The sequence below is a fragment of the Macrotis lagotis genome, chromosome 3 (assembly GCF_037893015.1).
Source record: "Macrotis lagotis isolate mMagLag1 chromosome 3, bilby.v1.9.chrom.fasta, whole genome shotgun sequence".
In the NCBI taxonomy this organism is placed as follows: Eukaryota; Metazoa; Chordata; class Mammalia; order Peramelemorphia; family Peramelidae; genus Macrotis; species Macrotis lagotis.
Genome location: NC_133660.1, coordinates 40,356,218 through 40,380,299, shown reverse-complemented (window position 1 = coordinate 40,380,299; position 24,082 = coordinate 40,356,218). Strand labels below are relative to the sequence as shown.

Sequence of the window (24,082 nt, the reverse complement as noted above, 5' to 3'; positions counted from 1 at the left end):
CAAGGATGGTTCAATATTAGGAAAACAATCTACATAATTGAACATGGAAAGATTTGGTCTTGTTTATTCTTCACAAGCAGCTATAGCTGTAAGGAAAATGTTCATTCTTCCCACTACAGTTGCGATGGCTAGTGATTTCATCTGTACTGAGTCAATAGTATTTTTAGACAGCCCAAAACCTCTTACAGTATTTTGGGGAAGCTGGCTGCAATCTGTACAGTTCTCTTCCCCCCCTGCCATTATATGTAATGATAATTTTCAACATTTATTTTCTGTAAGTTTTTGAGTTCCACATTTCCCTACTTCCCTCTTTTTTCTGCCCTGCTCCCTGTGACAAAGAGTAATCTGATACAGGCCATACATGTACAATCCTGCTGAACATATTTCCATAATAGCTATATTGTGAAAGAACAGAAGGGGAATCAAGAGAAAGAAAAAACATAAAACCAATTTTTAAGAGTGAAAATAGTTTGCTTTGGTCTGCATTTAGACTTCAATTTTTTTTTTTTTATGAATGAGGATTGCACTTTCAATAACAAGTCTTGGGAACAGCTAGGTTGGATAGAGTGGATAGAGTACCAGTCCTGGAGTCAGGAGGACCTGGGTTAAATCCCATCTCAGACATTTCATAACTGCCTAGCAAGTCACTTAACCCCACTGCCTTAAATAAAAAAACAACAAACAAGTCTTTAGAATTGTCTTTGATCATTTGAATAGTCTTTTTTTATACTTCAGACATATATGTGTCTAGTCCATTTACATCAAAACTGTCAAGTGATCATGGATGGGAATATTGTATGATTGTATTTTTTTTAAAGATATCATTGACACAACAGCAACAACAAATTGGTGAATATTACAGTTGGAATGATTCTTTTTGTAATGTTCTAGAATTAATCTCTATGATATTAAATTGTGATTCTCCAAAAGGTTATTCTTTGAGCACTGAGTGATTCTCTTACATGCAATACAACGTTCTGGTAGCCTGAGATGAGAATCATTGTTGCACTGGGAAATTTAACTTGATGAAGTTTCCACGTTCATACAAACTGCCATTCTGTGTAGAATTATCCAAATATTTCTTTAAAATCCTCCAGCTTCCCCCATTTATCAAAGGGACAATGGAATTTGGCTTTAATACACTACCTTCATTGGGCAGCTTGATGGCACAGTGGGTAGAACACTGGTCCTGAACTTAGGAGGACCTGAGTTCAAATCGAGCCTATAGATATTTCACTAGCTGTGTGGCCTTGGGCAAATCATTTAACCCGGATTGCCTCACCTCTCCAGGGCTATATCCATATCTGGCCACTGGATCCAGATGAGTCCAGAGGAAAAAGTGAGGCTTTCAAATCCAATTCTAATGTCAAGGTCATGGCATCACCCCCCCATCATGATGTTCTTACAGAAGAGAGAAAAAAACATCATTATCATCATCATCATCATCATCATCATCATCCTAATTCAGAAAGGTACCACCACCCCATTTATTCACCTTTTTAGCACTAGTGAAGTTCAGATTATATAAAACGATATGAAAGTGCCTTCAGAAAATGTCAGCACAATTTGGAATCTTATTAAAATATGACTACAGAGCAATTAGGAAATCCATCATTCAGAAATTCTGTAGTTTTTTCAATTCTGGATTTTCTTCCAACTTGAGGCCTAAACAACAATTGCCTGTTGGGGATGGAACATCTAGGGCAGTCTATGCTATGGATTGGTCTAAAACCAGACAGGGTGGGTTCAGAAGTTCACATTCTAACTAATTTTATGGCTTCCAAGATGAACAATTTACATGTACCTAACAAAACCAAAAGATCCAGTTCTGAAGCCCAGGTGCGTGAATGGGGCAGCCTGCTCCAAGGACTTCTTGACAGGCTATCTCCAGAGACCTTCCCAGTCTCCAGTCAACACCATTTTTCGGTCCTGTTCCCTCGTTTCTTCTCCGGTTCCTCATCACGCTCTTTCTCCACAACTCCTCTCCTCCTCTTTCCTGGGCCCATGCAGCCAGGGCTCTTGCTGGCCCTTGCTGAGCCCCGCCTGTCTGGCAGGCCACTTACACTTACACATCTGCTCAGTTACACGTGTGGTCAGTTACACATGTGGTCAGTTACACGTGTGGTCAGTTACACACCTGCTCAGTTACACGTGTGGTCAGTTGCACATCTGCTCAGTTACATGTGGTCAGTTACACGTGTGGTCAGTTACACATCTGCTCGGTTACACATCTGCTCAGTTACACGTGTGGTCAGTTACACGTGTGGTCAGTTACACATCTGCTCAGTTACACGTGTGGTCAGTTACAGGTCTCCTCAGTTACACTTCTTATGCATGGGGTCGGTTATGCCTCGGGTCACTTACACGTCCAGTCACGCATCCGGTCACTAACACGGCTGCTCACGTACACATCCGGTCACTCCCGCCTCCCCAGCACGTGACTCCACCGGCCCTCTCCTCACTGACAAGGCCTCCCCCACCTGAAGGAAGCCTTCCCTTTGCGGTGCGCCCCCAACGGCTCAAGGGCCTTCCAGGCCGGCTCTAAGGGGTCTTCGAGGTCAGGGTGGGCACAAGCAGGGATGAGGCACCTCACCTACTCGGAGGCAGCCCCTGCCCTCGAGGAGCCTCCCATCACGGCAAGGAGGCGCGGGAGAAGGGGCTCATCATCCACAGCGGGAAGGCTTGCCCTTGAAGGCGGGGTTTAGCTGAGAGGTGTGCAAAGGAGGCCAAGGATGGGAGGCAGCCTGGCTGGGAGGGCCAGGCGAGCTTGGATTTGCCCCTGGAGCACCAGGAAAGCGCCGGAGGTGTGGAGGGGCGTGAGGAGAATCACGTCAGCGAGAGCGATGGAAGCTAAGAGACCACGGGGCGTCACAGCCGGCCGCGCGTGAGGGCCGCACGGTCCGGTCGGCGGAGCCGCTCCCGCCCTGAGACAAGGAAAGGCCACCCTCCCGCTCTTCCTTACCTCTCCCGAAGCAGCCCGCGGCCGCCGCCATCTTGACCCCCGCGCGGTGCCAGGCCAAAAGCAGTCCCCCCTCCCACTAGGCCCGTCGGACGAAAGGTTCCGCCGGGGACGGAGAAGAGCGGAGGCCCGAGGGAGAGCGGCGCACGGCCTGCCCCCGCCCCTTCCGCCGGGGGGGGGGGAGACACCTTCAGTCTTCCCCCTCGAGTTCCGCTTTCCGGGCCGCCTCCGCGTGGGAGGAAGCCCTGGGGGCGCGCCTGGAAGACTGAGGCATGCCGGGAACGTCCGGGCGTCCGGCCGCGTGCTGGGCGTGGCGCGCGCCAGCCAATCAGCGGTCCCCGGCGGAGCACGTGGAGCGAAGCGGGCCTGGCCTTCCTCCTGCTGGGGCCCTGGGGTGAGGGGCGGAGGCCTGCAGCTTCAGCCCTTCCCTCCTGCGGCCGAGCGGGGCCCACTCGGCACCTGTGTGCTCGGTGAGCGGGACCAGAAGGAGCCCGGCTCCGCCCCCAGCGATGAAAGCCCACGGGCCCACCCTGACTGACGGGCCTGCAAAGGAGTGAAGCCCGCGGCTGGGCCCTGGCCAGGGCCCCTCCGCTATTTTAGGATTCAGAGACAGCGCCCGTGTGTGTGTGTGTGAGCAGCTAAAGGAAAATTAGAACCTAGTGACGGGCAATTTCATTGTTTTAGGACGGAAACATCCTGTTTCTGAGATTAAAGCAAAAGACAATAAGAATCGGGTTACTGATACCGAGTTTTGTGTTTAAGAGAATATGATCTGTGACCATAAGGAAATAAGAGAAAATAAGTCTCATTACCAATCAATACATAAAATAAAAGTTTATGATTAAGAAACATACAATTTCTGCGATTAAAAGACACCAAGAATCTAGTTGCAAACTAATACAAATTGTTTTATGACAGACAGGATTTTTGTGATTAAAAGCAAAGAAAAGGGGGCGGCTAGGTGGCACAGTGAATAGAGCACCGGCCTTGGGGTCAGGAGGACCTGGGTTCAAATCTGATCTCAGACACTTAATAATTATATAGCTGTGTGGCCTTGGGCAAGCCATTTAACCCTGTTTGCCTTGAAAAAATCTAAAAAAAAAGCAATAAGAATCTGGTTACTAACCAATATAAATTGTTTTATGACTAAGAATGATTTCTGTGACTATAAGGAAATAAGAGAAAATAAGACTCTAGTTACCAATCAATACATAAAATTAAATTTTTATGATTAAGAAACATGCAATTTCTGTGATAAGCAACTAAAAGACACCAAGAATCTAGCTTCAAACCAATACAGACAAATTGTTTTATGAGACATGGAATTTTTGTGATTAGAAGCAAATAAAAGAGAATAAACATCTGGTTACTAACCAAAACCAATTATTTTATGACTAAGAGAATGATTTCTGTGACCATAAGGAAATAAAAGAAAATAAGTCTAGTTACTAATCAATACATAAAATTAAATGTTTATGATTAAGAAACATAATTTCTGTCATAAGTAACTAAAGGAAAAATAAAAATCTAGTTAACAACCAATAACAGACAAATTGTTTTATGGCTGAGAGATATGATTTTTATGATTATAAGCAAATTAAAGAAAATAAGAATGTGATTACCAATCAAACCAATGAGGTGGATTTATTCAAAGGGAAGCCAAATCCAAAAAAGAGAAGGAAAGGTAAAGAACACATTTCAGAACTGCATCAACTATGTTTGAAATTAGAAGACATGGCTGTTGTAGTTGCTGAGGAATAAACCTAGTTGAGCAAAGGGAACAGCTTAGAAGCAGAATATCAGAGAAGAGTTAGATCAATTAATTTAACTGAGGTGCTGTCCCTTGAGGCTTCAAGTGAAAGCATAGCTGACTCACATTGGCAGCAGGAGCATGCCACACAAGAGCTGTTGTTCACAAAACTTGTAGGATTACTGAAGCAGGTCATTAAAATCTACATTTCCACAGCCAGAATGACTCTGAGCACATAGGTTTTCTCCAGTCCTGGGCCTTTGTGCCTACTCCCTTCATATGCTGAGTGCATTAATAAGAGGATCACCAATATGTTCCTACTTTAGGCCTGCTGGCACTCCCTACAGTGTGCTTTCCATTTACAAGGATCATTCACCATGACAATAGTATCTATGACCCAGACAAGTTACCTGGACATGAGTCCAATTCTAATATAAAGGACTTGTGACCAAGTCATGAAGTACAATATTTATTAAGTAAGCCTTTCCCATATGCCAGGTTTGTGTTTGGATTCTGGTTTTTTTTTAATTTTTGCATTTTCTTTAGATATGAGCACCTGTGATAGTGTTATTTCTTTTGCCTTTATTATTTACTTAAAGAGTTGAAGTTGTGATCAGGGACCACATGGCCCTGAGAGAATTTGAAGGTAATAATCCAATTAAAACCATTTATTAAGGGGAAGCTAGGTGGCGCAGTGGATAAAGCACTGGAGTCAGGAGTACCTGGGTTCAAATCCAGTCTCAAACAATAATTACCTAGCTGTGTGGCCTTGGACAAGCCACTTAACCCTATTTCCCTTGCAAAAACCTAAAAAACAAAAAACAAAAAAAAAACATTTATTAAGCTAAGCATCTCTACTGTGTTTCAAAATGGGCAACTAGTTGGTGCCTGAAGATCTGAATTCAAATCTGAACTCAGTAGCTGTGCAAACTTACACAAGTCACTTAAACTGGTTTGCCTCAGTTTCCTCATCTGTAAATGCACTGGAGTGTAAAATGGAGTGGAGTATAAAATGCAGTGGAGAAGTACCACTGCAACATCTCTGCTGAGAAAACCCCAAATGGGATCACAAAGAGTTTGACAATTGAAAAATAACAAAAAATGTTCTAAGCACCAGTTAAATGTTCTAAATTCTGGTTGCCACATGGGGATGTTTCTCTGAAAATCTATTATAAAGGCTATAAAGGAGGTTAGGAGGAGGGAGCAGGCCTAGAGAATGAGTCAACAGGTTAGCTTGAGAAAGGACCTCCTTGTCAGCTACCTTATCTTTCCAGGTGATCTTCAGAATCTTTCTAAGACTATTCAAGTGAAAGCAGTCCAGTTAGTTTCCAGCATGGTATTGGTTTGCTCTCCAGGTTTCACAGGCAAAGAACTATGTGGTCAACACAATGATTCTGTAGACCTTCAGTTTAGGAATCAGTCTAAAAATACCTCTTTTTTTTTTCCACTTGGTTTCAGTCTCTCAAACACTGAGCTAGCTCATCATCTATGTATAAATTCCTTGGAATATATAATGTCACAATAAGAGAATATATCCACAGTATTCAAAATTTCTCCATTTGCTTCAACCGATGATACACATATGGATGATGTAGTGTTGGATGGTGGATAATCTTTTCTTTTCCTTTGGTGGAAATCAGAGAATGGAAATCAGAGTATTCAATGAAAAACTGGTAAAAGACAGCTTTTCCCCCCCCTATCTATACCTGAAATGTTTAATATACATAAGACCCACAAGTATGTGTACCATAAGCATGACATCAGATCTCCCTTCTATCTGAGTTGGCTTGATTACTCCAGCCTGCACCCCATGCCGCTAACTGTAATCCTAGTCCTCACAATTCTTTTGCCGGTCAGTCTCTCCAGACACAGTGGATAGAGCATTGGTCTTGGACTCAGGAGTTCCAATTGGACAAGAGTTCAAATCTGTCCTCAGATACTTGCCACTTACTAGCTGTGTGACCTTGGGCAGGTCACTTAAGCCAGATTGCCTCACATGCAGGGTCATCTCCACTCTTCCTGATACCTATCTGACCACTGGACCCAGATGACTCTGAAGGAGAAAGTGAGTCTGGTGACTTAGCACAGGCCCCCTCACTCCAATCCAGTTCACGTGCCTGACATGGCCTCACTTCCCTGATGTCATAGTCTTCTTCGAAAATGAAGGACAAGCTTTGTTATTATTATTATTATTATCATCTCCTCTACTGCTGTTGAGTCATTCAGCAGTGACAAGCTCTTCCCACTCACAGTAACCCTTTGAGATACAAGAATAGCAACATAGTCTTCTTTATCCTACCAAGTCTTTACTCATGGCAAAGCTCATCTCACGGCCAAGCAGATGGAAAGTATGCTTTTCCCTCTTAAATCAGACGTGTAGAGGGAACTCCCTAGCCGCTTGTGAGGATTTTCTCTTTCTCAGCTGTAGATGGGGCTAAAGAGCAAGAGGCCCAGCTAGCTCATCTCTCAGGTGCAGGATTCAGGTAGCTTCACCTGAGTTTCTAGCAGGTAAACCCAGCCTCTCTCCCACCAGGCAGCAAAACATGGATGCCCTCCCATCAGCAAGCTCCCAGCAGAGCAGATGAAGCATCAGAGGTCTCGACTAGAAGTTTTCTATGACTTCTCTCCCCAGCTTCTTGTAAGTCACCCTTTGCTCAACCCATTCTCTTGCTTCTTTGTCTCTCTCTTCCTATAACTGCTTTTGCTGGTCATTGATTCATTTTTCTTTTCTGAGGTAGAACTCAAGAAATCTAATTTTCTGTCAGCTTTGAACTCATTTGATTCATAGTTTTGTTATCTTATCTCTCCTCAGAAGAGGCCAGAGCAACTAAGCACAATGCTGCAAAATCTGAAATAATTCTAGAAAGAAATTTACTAGATCATTTGATAGGGGAAAAAAAGAGTGGCTCCCTCTTTGAATCTTTGTGAAATTAAAATATGAAGAGTTTAGATTAAGGACCTTTGCCTGATTTAACTCATAAAGACAGAAGATAATAGCCAAGAAAAGAGCTGTTTGAGATGCATATCAGCAAATTAGTCAAGCAAAACACCAGAATTGAGTGGACCCAAAATAAGCATTGGCTGGGATCTGTAGTTATTATTGTTTGTCCTTGATTCTCAAAGATGACCTTGACTTCTAAGAGATGATGCCATGACTTGCAAGTAAATTGGATTTAAGTAAGGGAGAACTGTACAAAGTCCTCTCACTTTCTCCTCCAGAGCCATCTTGTTCCAATATTCAGATATGGATCAGGACAGCTGGAGATGGCCCTGAATGCAGTGGGAGATCTTGGACTTTTTTATTTTCCATTGGCCTTTTAAAGCTAAGGTCTTTAATGGTCTCAATTTGACTGACTAGGACTATATATGAAAAAATGAAGCAAAAAAAATGGCTTTTCTTACCTCTGCAACAACAACAAAAAATCAATCTAGGAGGGGAAGACCCTCAGGGTTTCTGACCAAAACAGAAACAATTGCTATTTTCATTCACCCTTGGATAAGACCTAATATTCTTTAAACCAGCAGACTTCCTAGAGTCTCTCTGAGGTCAGTATCACCTCTCCAGTAAACTTTTAGTTTAGACAATGGTCTAGCCCATAAAACTAGGTTCTAATAATATTAATACATGATAAATAACAAATTTCTACTTTATAACCCTAACACATGATGCTCCAAGAGGTGCAACTCTTGTTACACTCTTCCTTTGGTTAAATATTTTCTGCCCCCAACAAATAAACTGGGGGATGATGGGCAAATTTGTCCAAATTCCAATTCTAGAAGTTCCTGGGGATCCTGGGGAAGTTCAAGCCTTGTCCTTTTAAGTGCCTCCCCATCAACTTGTTCTGAAGAGTCTCAAACAATTCATTAAAAATAGTTATTTTTAGAAACCCCCTATTGCAAGTCTTTCATGAGGGCCCAGAATACCATAAATGATGGACCAAGAGATTACATTCACCTCCTGTAGTAGGACCAGGGATCCACTTTTCCAATAGTAGAAATTAATCTTCCCTAAAAAAATAACAAAGATGTCCTAGGACTTAACTAGTCCCTATCTCCCTTGATAGCCATTATACTTTCTGGTCAACCAAGGGTACAACAAATCCCATCTACATACAATTGGATTCCTTCTAATTTGGAGACTCTCTGAGTACCAGCAAAGTCTCCCCGTCCTTCATCATGTCCCACCCTGAAAACGAGACATATTTCCAAATGGAGATGAGGGTTACAGGTTCAGGAAAACTAATTATTATTATATCCTTATTGCATATTCTTGCTATTAGGAGAAAGGAAACCTTTTGGTAACTATTCAGGGGCTTTCAGGTGTCTCATTCACCCCTACATTGAAGCTGAACTAAGAATGCCAGAATTAGAGCTGCTTACTACACCCCCCAAATGCAAAGTTCTGCAAATTTCACAAATAGATAACATATGACAGAGCTTATGATAGGCTGCCACTGCTTTTGCCCTTATAAAAAGGGCAAAATGTCTATCTTAATCTAAACAATAGGGAAAAACACAAATCAAAATAAAAAAACAATAAAAGTGAAAAGACAAAGGAAAAAAATTGAGTTTTTTTCCTCCTCAGAGAAAGCAATCTAATCTCAAATGGGTTCTCAAAACACGCAAAACTCTCCCAAAAGAGTTTAGGGATGTGAGATCTCCTGGAAGTCATTCTTTCATCCATAAGGGAGAAATTAAAGTGATCTGAATATAAATTCCTCTAAGAACCTAAAGTACCCCAGTCCCTTAAATTTCTCTAAATCACCCTGTATAACACACAGGACAATCTAATTGGACAACCAAATATTTCTTTGAGTTCCTGCAATGTAAAACCTGACCAGTACAGAGCCTTCAAATTCTAAATTCCCCTAACAATAGAACAGATTTAGATAAAAAAAAGAAAGAAAATTATTTCTATCTACCTGTATTAACAATCCACTAACCATTAAGCACAAAAGGATAGTAGAAGAGTAATGATTTGTCCCCGGATCATTTGTAACAAAGTCAAAAAAGATGAATAGGCTGCATACTATAGAAGAAAAGTATTCAAATCCTACCTGTGACCTTAAGCAAGTCAAAACTTCTGTGGGCCTCAGTTTCCTAATCTGTACAATGGAAGATATTGAATTAAATGCCCTTGGAAGAACAGAAAATCAACTATTATTAAGTGCCTACCATGTACCAGACCAAAGCTAAGATGAATCTCATTTGGACCTCATAACTCTGGAAGGTAGGTAGTATTATTATCCTTATTTTACAGAGGGGAAAACTGAAGCAGATAGCAGTAAAGTGACTCACCCAGGGTCACCCAGATAGTAAGTATCTGAAACAAGATTTGAACTCAGGTCTTCCTGACTCCAGATATAGGACTCTAGTTCCTCCTTCCAGATCCCTTGTGGTTCCAGATCTAGGTTCTAATGATAAAATACTGTCATATATTATAATACTTTAGGGCTTGTTGTATTATGTGTTCATACAGAAATGGAAAATGTATTCGATGATTACTTCAAATTGACCGTGTGTAAACTGGATAGTGGCAGTGGAGGGGGGTGGAAAACTACTTCTGGCCATATGTGACTTAAGGACTTGTGTGTAGTCTCCTATCTGGCTCCTGGACTGGATGTGCTGGTGACTCAGGGGATCTATTAATAGAAGAGACAGCTTCATGAGGTAAAGATCCAAATTTGGACAAATTTGCAGGCTCAGTTTCAGGCCAAAGAACCTTTCTTGGAGTAAGAGTATGCCTGTCTAGGTAAGTTTAAAAGCCATTGGAGATGCATTTTCTTTGACAGAAGATTCAGAGATTTGGAATTTTCAAAGGAGGGTCTAAGAGCCTGACACTGATGAAATTAGACCTTCTTAACTCAATCCAAGTATCAGGAATCTGGAGGTGTTCCAGAAAAAGAGTGATTTCTTGGGAACCCCCAGAACAGGTTCTCATCCGTCTCTAACCTGCCTACATTTAAGACATTTAGACTGAGCAATGCTGATAGTAGCACTATAAGCAACTCCCCCCTTGCAAGATGAGCTAGTTTTTCTTAAAAGTTCTGCCTCAATAGACATAAAGAAAGTCCAGGCTAGGGGCGGCTAGGTGGCATAGTGGATAAAGCACCGGCCTGGAGTCAGGAGTACCTGGGTTCAAATCCGGTCTCAGACACTTAATAATTGCCTAGCTGTGTAGCCTTGGGCAAGCCGCTTAACCCTGTTTGCCTTGCAAAAGCCTAAAAAAAGAAAAGAAAAAAAAGAAAGAAACTCCAGGCTCTCAATAATCAATAAATACTTATTAAGCTCCTACAGGTGCTAGGATAGGGAACTTAGACATTTCTTAGTTGTGTGACTCTGGGCAAGTCACTTAACCCTGTTTGTCTCAATTTCCCCATTTGTAAAATGAGTTGGAAAAAGAAATGGCAAACACTATAGTATCTTTGCCAAGAAAACCCCAAAAGGGAGTCAAGAAGAGTCAGACACGACTGAAACTACTGAACAACAACAACCAGTTGGTTCTGGGCCAGGCCCTGCCCTCAAAGAGCTTACAATCTAATGAAGTTAGAGCATACACAAAGGAAAACTGAAAAGGATTTCTTTGATTTCCTTATCATACCCAAGGGCTTGAGTGTGATGAGGAAATCAAAGAAATCCAAAATAAGTGCAGCATCTTGGGAGATTTGAAGGTAGGCTTCTCTGGTCAACTCTGCCTGAGGAATTTTGCTTACTGAATCAACTCAAGGCATCCTTCAAGATAAGTACATCTCTTTTTGGATGACCAATCAGTGTCTTATTTTGCTTAGATATTGACCATAAAGCATCAGAAAATTGATCTGATTCAGACCAATAGCATTACACCTTCCATTGAAGATCTATTAGTTCTGGTCAGATTGAGAGAATTAGCTTTGAGCCTTACCAGGGAATCTAGAAACCCATCAAATACTGCTATTTTCTTACTCCCTCCTATTTTCCTTACTGATCCGTTTACCATACAGAGTTAGACCGAATTCTTGATTGAAACTTAGGAATACTTAGTCTCAAATAGGACTACTGACCCTCACTGGGAAAGGGACCATCAGCAAGTTTTAGCCTGAGTTTGCCTCATTGGTAAAAAGTAGAACATAGAATACCTCTTGGGGGCATTGTCGGTTCTTGTCCTTCTTGATCAAAGAAGACCAAAATGACATCACTATGTTTGAGACAAATGACGGCGTGTCTGACTGTGGCTGATCAGACCAAGATGTGCTTGGCATGCTCTACCCCAGGTTGTGAACACCTGGGGTGGGTACTCTAAACTTACCAATATCACATTTTCTTTGCACTACTTCAATTCTGTCTTCCTCGTAGAGTGCAGGGGGCATTGTGAGGCCAATAGGAGATAACAAATCCTAAAATGCTTGGCAAATTCTAAGATCTTATATCTATCAGCCTTTAAACACATATTCCAAGAAGCAATATAATAATTTGAATTTCAAGTACTTAAAATATTAGATTTCTCTAAATGAAATTTAAGTTAGGAATGAAATTAAGTTAGGAATTTCATTTAAAGGAATCTAATCCTGCTTCAGACATTTTCTAGTTGGCTAACCCTGAAGAAATCACTTAGCATCTCTTGGCCTCAGTTTCCTCAATTGTAAAATAGGGATTTGATCCAGATAGCACTTACCTCCCAAGACTATTGTCAGGATCAATGAGATAACAGTTATAAAAACTCTTAGCAGAGTGTGGAGTGCTAGAACATAGTAGATTCTATATAAATGCATGTTCTCTTCACCCTCCCTACCCTCCCTGGATGAATTCAGTTCATCCAGAAGATGAAGGATGAGCACCACCAACAGACACTACAACAAACCAGAGACCAATGAGATCAAATAATCAGATAAGTGGTATCCACTGGCAACCAGTAGTTTAGAAGGGAAGCAGACTAGTAGAAACAGGACAAAGTCCTTGAGATGATGTAATTTTATAACCAATCATCCATGCCTTTTCACAGGGAGTGAGCTTCCCATTCATGTAGTGTACACTCACAGCTTTCAGTCTCTGGCAATATACATTTACTACATGTGTATCCTCTTCATTCATTACTGGAGTCCACTTCTCCCATTTAAGCAGTGTGTATTTTAAGGAGAGTGTGCCCCAAGTTTGGATGGGGGTGATGGTATATTTTATTGTTATTTTTCTAATTGTTTCATCTCATTAAATGCCTTCGTTTTTGATTACTATTGCACACATCAGGAAGGGTTTGGGAGCCGTGGTTTAGGGATTACAGATGGACAGCATGCTAGACCAGTGAGTCCTCTCAGTATCAAAATTCTTAAATTTTTATCTCATTTTGGAAGCATCAGGTTAAGGGACTTGCCCAAGGTTGCACAGTAAGTGTCTGAGGCCAGATTTGAACTTCCTTATTCCAGGGTCAGTGCTCTGTGCCATCTAACTGCCTCTTTAAATTTTAGACATTAAATATCAGAGATTCTCTTAAAAGACAAGTTCCGAGCACAATTAAAAAATAGATTTGTTATTTTCCCATAACTCAGATTTTTTTTCATAACAAAATGTAGTTTTCAAGCTATCTTATTCATTCTGCAATTTTCCTTTTTTGCATCACTCTGTTCTGGCGAAGTGGGCAGATGGTTCTGTTTCAGTGGTGTTAAAAAAGAGCTGGTGAGGGGCAGCTAGATGGCGCAGTGGCCCAGCCCTGGAGTCAGGAGGACCTGTGTTCAAATCCAGCCTCAGACACTTAATAATTGACTAGCTGTGTGACCTTGGGAAAGTCGCTTAACCCCATTGCCTTTAAAAACAAAACAAAACAAAACAAAACAAAACAAAACAAAACAAAACAAAAGAAGAGCTGGTGATTATCTCCCAGGACCAGAGTCAAGGGAGAGGCAGTCTGATAAGCATTAGCCAGCATCTAATCTCCATTGCTTCCATAGCACACTGAACACCAGCTGTCTTGGAAAGACTCTTCTACTGTCTCTTGGAAATAGTGGTGAAAAGGGGGCCCTTGGGTCTTTGCACAAGCCCAAGCTAATCCATGTTCCAGGACTCCAAAGCTCTTGGAAGAGTTATCTCAGAGCTTTGTGAATAATTCATCCCTTCTGTAACAATGAACCAGAGGCCTCTACAACATAGCTGAGGAGGGGACAGATTGCAGAAGAGGTGGTTTACCCTTTTTCTGCTTCTGAGGCAAGGAAGTTTAATGGGCAGAGCATTTGATTGATCAGTCCAGGGGGAGAGCTCATTTGTCTGTTAAATTGGGGTGTTACAGTAGGAAGAGTGTGAGGCTTTGAGTCTCTAATATGTCCTAGAACACCCACTCTCTACACCTCAGTTAAGTTGACTGTAAAAACAGGTTAACTACTTTAAACACCTACTTCCCAAGATTATCTTTAGAAGCAAAAGAGGTAAGCCACCATTTAAGGTTGTGGCGGCTATTAAATGGTTTCAAGACCAATCTTCTATTGAAATTCATTCATCTCTTGGTTTCAACATATCACCTCTTTGGTTCATTGCCAGAGATGGTCTTTGGGACCATATTGGCCTCAGGGACACTTTCATTCCCACTCCTCACTGTCTGTTAAGATCATTCTATTATTCTAAGTGACTGTCTGGACTTGTGTTTTGCCAGAGATACTTTTTTTGGCATTGCAGTGGGGTTACGTGACTTGCCCAAGGTCGCACAGCTAGGCAATTAGTAAGTGCCAGATTTGAACTCCTAGCTGCCCTTTTGCCAGAATACTAAGCCAGGAGAGATAAGAAAAGTAAGGGGGGTGGGGAGCCTGGAGATTAGAGGTGCTGCTGCCTTTAAATTTTGACCACGCAAAGGAAGGATATTTCTTTTCCAGGAGCAGAGCCTTCTGTTTAGGGTTGGTGCGAATTCCCTTCAGAACATAGGCATGGCTTTCACTTTAACCCAGTCTTCTACATTTCCAGGGTTCATTGGATCATAGCTTTTGAGCAGATAGGAAACTAAGAGCTTATTTAGACTAGCTTTTATCTTACAAATCAAAGAAAGGGAAAGGGGGCAAGCCTTCATTAAGTGCTTTCTCATATGCCTAAGGACTTGACTTCTCTCATTTGATCCTTATAACAATCCTGGGAGATAGGTTCTATTTTAATCCCCATTTTAACCCTCAATTTGACTTGTCCACGGTCACACAGCTAAGTAATTAACAGGCCCTGGATTTGAATCTCTAGCTGTCTTTCAGAGAAATTTTTTAAAAAAAAGTCTAAACTAAAACTGGTAGTGTTGGGATTCAGACCCACCCCAAATCTAGCTCATTTTGGACTTCCTCAAGTAAGGCCCTCCAAGTTCTTTCCATCCAGCTAAGAGTGGCTTGGGGCTGACCACATATACATAAGAAAAGCAAGAATTTGGAACAAAGAATTGAAAGTGAAAGCCTTGATGAATCTGGGGGAGAGGAGACTTGTCCCTTTGCTTTCCCCTTTTCTGTTCATCATCTTGGGACACCTAAAAGAATCTTGAGTTTGACAAAACTTGGGAACTAAAAGACACTGTCTTCACATTTTAAAACTTGTTTTATGTTGTTTTTTACTTTTTCCCTTGGGTTTTTTCCCCCTTTAGTTTTTATTCTTCTTTCACAACATGATTAATGTGGAAATATGTGCATGTTAAACATTAATTGTACATGTTAAATATAATTATACATGTATAATCTATATCAGATTACTCGCTGTCATGAAGAGAGGGAGGTAGAAAAAAGTGGAACTCAAAAGTTAACAAAAAGATGAAAGTTGAAAATTATCTTTGCATGTTATAGGAAAAAAAATAAATTAAATTCCCCCCCCCCCCCCCAACTTGGGGACTGAAGACTCAGACAGTCCTTGGTGGCTTGTGGAAAGAGAATCCAAGACACAAGATTTTCTAATATGAGTCAGAAGCTTGGGACAGATATTTTGCCCTTGGTTAACAAGGAGGTTACAAAGAAAGACTTGGAGGTTTGCCTGCCTGACTTTGCTCTTGCTAGCATTTGTTCAAAAAGAGCCTCTGGGGATAGAACTCTCCTTTTGAAGAGGAAAAAGCTACAAAGCCAAGCCCATGAGAACTAAGACTTCCCATGGGAAGAAGCTGAGTGTGTGAGGGTCTACCTCCCAGAAAGACCCACAACTTAAACCTCTGGTCTAGAAGTTGAAAGATGGACCTACCAGAGCTCACTCTCTCTTATGAGAAGAAGGTGACATCTCAGCTCAGGTCTCAGCTAAAAAGGAAGCTCCCCCACCAGAGTCAAGTCTGGCAGCCACCAGCAATGACCAGAGGATGAGCAAAGAACCAGATAGTAACAGCCATGTAGGACTGTAAGGAAGCAGAGAAACCAATGCCCACCAGAGTCTAAACATCAGATGAGACCAGGGGAGAGCAAGCTATGTCTTTATTATTGTGTCTTCTTGTTGACTAATAAAAAAAAAAAAGGAAACACAATGATGGGAACTAGGATCCAAAAACTACTTTGAACTTGGGTTTCATGTCCAATTGGGAGAGGACCCAAGTATGAACTAATGCTACATAAAACTGGGAGAAATTAAGGCAGGTATTTTCCTCCAAAGCTCTGGGAGTCAGAGTGGTGTGGAGATCTGTTGTCTATCAACAGGTCTGACAATTCAGAGCTCCCTGTAGATAAACCCACTTTCCCCAACTAAACGTTGATTAGTGGGGTCCTTTGTTTTAAAGATGCTGTAGGCTGTTTTAGAGAAAGAAAGCTTTGTACTCATCAGTGGAAATGTCCAGTCTTCAACTTTTCCACCAGGATGGAGAGGGGCCACCTTCCTTCCTCTATTTTGTGTGTTAGCCAACAGTATCATTCCTGGACACTTTAAAAAAAATTTATTTATTTAAGGCAATGGGATTAAGTGACTTGCCCAAGGTCACACAACTAGGCAATTATTAAGTATCTGAGGCTGGATTTGAACTCAGGTCCTCCTGAATCCAGGGCCAGTGCTCTATCCATTACACCATGGAGCTGCCCCCGCTCACTTGACTCTTACTATAGAAATCATTATTTTTGAATATTAATGAAAATGTATATCCCTCATCTGTGAATTATAAAAGCTGTCCAGAATGTAACTCACAAATGACTAATTCTCAGATAATTTTGGTTAATTTTCCAATCTATCTCATTGAATGCAGCATCCAGAATTCCCTTAAGGCATGACTTTAGTGGTAGGAATTTCAAGTACTGTGGCAAGTTGAAAGTGTAGGTTATTTTTAGTTAGGCAGGCTGTTGTATTTTTTAAATTTTTTTTTTTACTTTTTTGCTGCTATGAAACCACACCAGGTAGACAGCTGTTAAAGCCTGACTAGGCCAGACATATGGAAGCCCAAATGGGAAAGTTGGAAAGAAACCCCTTAATCAAATTTACCATCACCTTTTTAAGGGAAAGAAGTGCCCCTAGTCCCAAAACAAACAAATGAAAACCCCTAGCTAATCTATGTGGCTACTGGAACCCTCTTCATTGTAGGGACTCTAGTATATATTGTACATTCAACTCTTATTCCTGAATTGTGGTCTTCTGACAGTAAAACACTGAACCATCTACATAATTATAGTGATGGAAGGAAGGTTTGTTCCTCTGATGTCCTTGGTGTGTTTTTCTTGGGAAGAATGGAAGAAGGGAAAATGCAGATAAGCATAAACAAGGTCAAATTCTATCTTGAATCCAGAGAGCTTCACTGGCTGAAGAAACTCGATTTTCTGTAGGGAGTCCCTGAAAGTTTCTCCTTGCTCTTATCAAATGAAGATATAATTATTCTGAGAATGTAATCAGAGAATGAGAAAATATGGAAAGTTCAGCAACAACTTACTGAAAAGCAAAAACCTTAAGTTTGTACACAGATCTTGATGGAAAGTTGCTGAAATTGCCTATGTTTTAATTGTCTCTGACAAGATGGCTAATAAAAGATGTGCCAACCAAGTTTTTTTTTTTTTTAGGTTTTTGCAAGGCAAATGGGGTTAAGTGGCTTGCCCAAGGCCACACAGCTAGGTAATTATTAAGTGTCTGAGACCGGATTTGAACCCAGGTACTCCTGACTCCAAGGCCAGTGCTTTATCCACTATGCCACCTAGCTGCCCCACCAACCAAGATTTTGCAGTTAAGAACTTGGACCATTTGTGATCATAAATAAACATTATTCATTATCCTGAAATTTTGCTGTGCCTTAATAAAGACCAGAGTTATAGAATCTGAGATGTGAAAAAGACCTCAACAGCCACACACAAAGAGAATCCATCCATACACAAAGAGAATAATACCCGTTTTAAAATATTCATTATTATTTGAATTATAATGAGAACAATCTCTATTAAAATATACCCAACAAGTGACTGTTTCGTCATTGTTTAAAGATTTCCTAGGATAGTGAGCTAAGTGATGAAGTGGCTAGAACCTAAGTTCAAATCCAACCTCAGATACTTACTAGCTGTATGACCCAAGGCAAGTCACCAGATTACCTTAAAAAAATAAATAAAAATAAAAATTTATTAGGAGAAGGGAAAAAACTACCACCTCTCAAGAAAATCTGTTCTACTTTTGACTGCTCTAATTGATTGGCAGAGCTGTATTCTTGCCAGGAAGCCTAAATTTGGTTCTTTGCAATTTCCAACTATCGTTCTAGGTTCTGTCCTCTGGATCCAAATTAAATAAGTCAAATCCTACTTCTTCATGAAAATGCTCCAAATACTTAAATAGAGTTAACGTGTCTTTTCTGAGTCTTTCCTTCTCCAGGTTAGCATGTCCAGGGCTTCTGGCTACCCTCCTCTGCACATTTGGCCTTATCAACATCCTTAACTTGCACCACCTAGAACCAAACACAACATTCCAGAGGCAGGCTGCCCCAGTTGTATGGCTTGAGATTGAAGTTCCCATCTCTACTGTGCCATGGTTCTGGGCCTAGTTTAGGATCTCAAACTCCATGTCTATTTCCTCTTTTTGACCAAGTGATTTCTAGTACAATTTAATAAAAAAAAAAATATTTTTGGTTTCTCCAACCAAATGTTCTCCACTAGGCTCCCCATGTCCTGACTGCTGATATCCTCACTTGAGTCTATCTTTTTAATTTAAAATTACCCACCGTGATGACCAACCTTGATGGACTTGCCCATTCCATCAGTACAACAATCAGGGATAATTTTGGGGTCTCTGTGATGGAGAGTACCATCTGTATTTGGAGAAAGAATTATGGAGTTTGAACAAAGACCAAAGACTATTACCTTTAATTTAGAAAAAACCCATTATCTTATTACATAATTTTGCTATCTCTTATACTTTATTTTTCTTCTTTAGGGATATGATTTCTCTCTCATCACATTCAACCTAGATCAGTGAATACCATGGAAACAATGTAAAAACTAAAAGACTGCCTTCTGTGGGGGATGGAGGGAGGGAAGTGAGATTGGGGGGGGGGGATATTGTAAAACTCAAAATAAAAAAATCTTAAAAAAAAAATAAAATTACCCACCAACAAACTTTTTCACCTCTCTTTTTCATTTGAATAAAGTACATCCACCAGAGTCATATTTCAATCTTGGTTTTAATAGGTCCCACTGAATAAAAGGTCAAATTTGCCTTCTCCTCAGGGCCCTTGAAATTCTCTTGCTTGTTGCCTAAACTTATTCATTTATGTATAGATATCTAAGGTCATTGACAGGTACGTAAAGCCTGTGCTGATCTGAGAGTCAATTGTCAAATTTTCATACTCTACCAACCAATGCTTGATTTATTATTTTGTTGTCCAGGTTTAAAAAAATGAAGGGAAAAATTTATAATGCAGATTGAACTTAGAAGTGTGTTACAAATTCAATTTTTTTTTTGAGTTGGTTGAATACTTATTCATACAAGCCTGGTCATAGATTTTATTAATGGTTTCTTTTTCGGCATTTGTCTCTTGTGAACATCTGGGTTCTTCAATTGCTATTCTTTTCTTTGTTGTAGCTATTTTATGGTATCTAGCTTGGGAGAGATAGTTTTTTCAACTGCTGTCCATATCAAACACTCCCTCTTGACAAAAAAAAAATTAAGTAAAAACAAGTTTCTTAGATACATGGTCCACTCTAGTATCTCTTCCTCCTTGTAGATTTTCCATTTTGTTAAATGAGTGATATATTTTTCTTTGTGTAAACATGTCATTATGTATGTTTTTACAGAAATATTTTAAGGAAACAAGGAAGAGAATTATGAAAGACCAAAATATCTGTGAAATATAAACTATTCTTTTCATTAATGAAGCATATTATTTGTATTTTTGACTTTATAAAAAAAGATACACTTTAAAAATCTATTAACCTGTGTATGTCTTTTATTTGGATCTAAAAACATAAATGGTTTAAATATTTTGGGTTTTTTTTGTTTTTTTTAGATTTTTGCAAGGCAAATGGGGTTAAGTGGCTTGCCCAAGGCCACACGGCTAGGCAATGATTAAGCGTCTGAGACCAGATTTGAACCCAGGTACTCCTGACTCCAAGGCCAGTGATTTATCCACTACGCCACCTAGCCGCCCCCAAATGCTTTAAATATTAAAAACACTTTTGTAAGACTGTTTGACAATATGTATAGTATTCTGACCCCATCTTTGTATAGTGAGAGAGAAATTGTTTTATTTTTTCTTCTCAGGTCCTTTATTGGTTTTTTCCATTACCTCTTTTTAATTTTCTTTTATTTATATTATGGTAGTCATATAGAGTCATCTTGAATGTACTTATTTCACTATGTATTGATTCCTACAAATCTTTCCACATTTCTGATGAATCCTTTATGTTCAACACTTCTTAATACACATATACACAATATTAATACACAATATTTATTCAATTCCATCTATTGCTATAGTTGTTTTCTTTTTTCAACCAGTCTTCTATCCAAGCAATTTACTTAGTTTTGGGGTGGCTAGGTGGCACAGTGGATAGAGCACTGGCCTTGGAGTCAGGAGTACCTGAGTTCAAATCCGGCCTCAGATGCTTACTAATTACCTAGCCGTGTGGCCTTGGGCAAGCCACTTAACCCCATTGTCTTGAAGAATCTAAAAAATAAGAATACTTAGTTTCATATTTTTTGTTGCCACTAAAAAAATTTTGGTGTATATAGCTTTTGTTTTAGACATTTTCAAATTTAGATATACTCCATCCCCAGATTATAATCCCTATATTTTAAGTTGTGGTCCAGAAGTACAAATTTAATTCCTAGTTATCACCTTCTTGGCTGTCTATATTTTCTGAAATTATATTTTTTTTCAAGCAAAGTAGCCCTATGGTCATAAATTTCTTGCTCAAGACTTCAAAATAGTAAGCAATATTTTGGGGCCCTTTCTGGCAATATCATTAATGCCTACAATTAGGAAGTAAGGAAGAAATGAAAGAAGGAAGGAAAGAATGGAATTGGCTTGGAGACACCATGGAGCATGAGTAGACAACTGGTAGTGTTTTCAATCTGCAAACCATGTGGTTAGGGGAAACCATTTTCTTTTTTCTTTATTAATTAGTTTATTTTTTCAATTATATGTAAAGATGGTTTGCAACATTCCTTTTTGGGGGGGTAAGGCAGAGGAGTTAAGTGACTTGCCCAAGGTCACACCTACTACTGAATTTGAACTCAGGTCCTCCTGACTCCAGGGCCAGTGCTCTGTCCACTGTGCCACCTAGTTGTCCTGTAACATTCATTTTTGTAAAGTTTCCTCCCTCCTACCCTTCCCTCCTCCTCTAAAAAAGCAAGTAATTTGATATAAGTTATATATGTGCAATCATATTATACATATTTCCATATAAGTCATGTTGTGAAAGAAGAATCAGAATGAAAGGGAAAAATCATAAGAAAGAGCAAAAAAAAAGCAAAAAATGTAAAAAATGAAAATAGTTTGCTTTGAGCTGCATTCAGACTTCTTAGTTCTTTCTCTGGATGTGGATTACAAGTCCTTTGGAACTGCCTTTGATCACTGTAATGCTGAGATGCATTAAGTCTTTCATAGTTGATCAACACAATGTTGCTGTTAATGGGTACAATAGATTGGATTCTAATCTGGGCTCAGACCTGTCCTAGTTGCATGTCCTTGGGCAAGTCATGTAACCTTTCTTGCCTCAGTTTCCTCCAAATGAGTTAGAGAAGGAAATGGCAAACCACTTCAGTATCTTTGCAAAAGAAGACCCCAAATGGGATCTCAAAGAGTTGCACATGACTCAACAGCAACACCCAAAACACCTACTGTATTCCAGACAGAGAACTGAGTGTTTTACAAATATTATCTCAATCCTTAATCCTTACAGCTTTGGAAAGTAGAAGCTTTTATTATCCCTATTTTCTAGTTGAGGAAATTGAGACAGGCAAAGGTTAGGAGACTTGTCCAGCTAGGGTCACACAGGTTGGTATTTAAGGACACATTTGAACTCGGGTCTTCTTGATTTCATGTAGGTGTTTTTCCAATGTATCGATTAGGTGCCTGAAGTGAATAAAAGTAAGCCGTTAAATTTATTTTCATTTAACTATAAAGGAAAAATTCTCATCTGATGATCCCAAGCCTGCTTAGTATTATACTATATCACTTCTGCCTTTCGTGGATAAACTCCTTGCAATGTGGTGCCTCTGTTTGCTCTTTTTTTTCACTCTCTCCTTTAACCCCTTACAACCCATGCGCCCATGCGCTCATCTTAATATTCCATTGAAACTTTCTTCAAAGTTACCAATGAGCTCTTAGTTGCTAAATCCAATCAATCACTTGTTCTTAATCCCCATTCTCCTTGACCTTTTGGCAATCTTTAACACTATTGACCATCTACTCCTTGACTCCTTTCTCTTTTTAGGTTTTCAGGGCACACCCCCACTCTTTTTCCTCCTTCCTAACTGACTTTGTCTCAATCTTATTGGCTGGATCTTTATCCAGACCTTGCCCTCTAATTGTTAGTACCCCAAAGGGTTTTTGCCTTTGGGTCCCTCTTCTCTTTTTCCTCTATACTAAGTTTCACTTGGTAATTTCATCAACTCCCAAGGATCTCATTATCATTTCTCTGCAGAAAATTCTCAAACCTATCTATCCTACCCAACTTCTCTGCAGAACTCCAATCTCATATCTCCTTGTGCTTTCAGACATCTTGAACTGGATGACCAGTGCATATTTTTAACTCAACATGTCCCAAACTAAGCTCATTTTCTGTCCCCCAAACCCTTTCCACTCCTACTTTCCTTATTGCTGTAGAAGGCAACACCATCAGGTTTACAACCTAGGAATTATTTTTAATGCCTCCCTAATCATCACCCCCACCCCCATATTCAATCTGTTGTCAGTTGGTAGTGTTTCTTTCCCCTTAGCATCATCTCTCAAGCAAGAGAACCTTAGCCCAACCCCTACTTTTCTCTGATACTGCTACCCTGAGGCAGACCCTCATCACCTCATTGTAATAATCTGCTTTCCCCATTCCAATCCATCTTCCATTTGGCCTCCAAAGTGATTTTTCTAAAAAAGCTATTCTGACCATGTCATTCTGTACTCAATAACCTCTCTGTTGGCTCCCTATCACCTCGGGATTAAATACAAAATGTTCTGTTTGCCAAAGTCTTTCACAACCTGGCCCCCCTCCCGCCTTTCTCAGCTTCTTATTCTTTAATTCTTGCCACTTACTCTTAGATCCAGTGACTCTAGCCTAGGCTGTCGTAGCTGCAAACTCTGGACGTTTCCTCTGCTCCCATGTCTGGTGTACTTTCCCTTCTCTGCTCTGCCTCCTGGCTTCTCTGACTTCTTTAAGTCCCAACTTAAACCCCACCTTTTATAAGAAGCCTTCTCCAACCCCTTAATTGTGGTGTTAATTATTTCCCATTTCTCCTCCATAGAACTCAAATAAAATAGGAATTGTTTTCAGGTCTTATCAGAAACTCAAGAGGGTATTCAGCCCCTGGATTGATACTTTTGTAATGGTAAAGCTTAAACAGTGAAATGTGGAGGGGATAGTGAGAGGTAGGGTGAAATAAGATCCTGGCAGGAAGAAGGTATGTGTATTCTTTTGAAAGCATAAAAGATGTCACCTAGGGGAATGGATGATTGGAGGGAAAACAAAACAAACTAAATAATGAGTATTTAGAACTTGGGCTAGAGGCTATTGACCATTCATTGAAAGCCAGAGTGATTTGGGTTTTAAAGACCTAGTCAAGTATCTCCATCTGTCTCAATTCTTACTAACCCTCAGTCTCTAAATGAGCACTGCCTCAGACAAACCAAACCTAAGGAAAGACCAAGATCACCCACTGCATCCTAGGTCATCACCAATCAAGACAAGTCTGGATACTGATCTCCAATGACTCTAGATGAGAGAATGAAGTTGATGAGTTGCACAGCTTTACCTCAGTTAAATACAATTTACTTGTAAATTGAGACATCATCATCCTGAAGTCTATCC

The 24,082-nt window shown here is 40.3% G+C and overlaps 1 protein-coding gene across 3 annotated transcripts in view; it reads right to left on the bottom strand.

Moving 5' to 3' along the window:
* MRPL1 (mitochondrial ribosomal protein L1) overlaps positions 1-3,065 on the bottom strand; it is a 58,545-nt gene extending 55,480 nt beyond the window's left edge. Inside the window, exons 1-2 of one of the 3 annotated variants that reach the window (XM_074228554.1) lie at positions 2,963-3,048; positions 1,283-1,401 (exon numbers count right to left, since the gene is read on the bottom strand). In XM_074228554.1, the coding sequence (XP_074084655.1) occupies positions 1,283-1,302 (20 nt within the window). In that variant the 5' untranslated portion in view covers positions 1,303-1,401; positions 2,963-3,048. Of the gene's footprint in view, positions 1-1,282; positions 1,402-2,137; positions 2,900-2,962 lie in introns of those variants that run through there. The other 2 variants (XM_074228555.1, XM_074228553.1) reach the window with 2 other exon arrangements.
* Between the last annotated feature and the right edge of the window lie 21,017 nt (positions 3,066-24,082).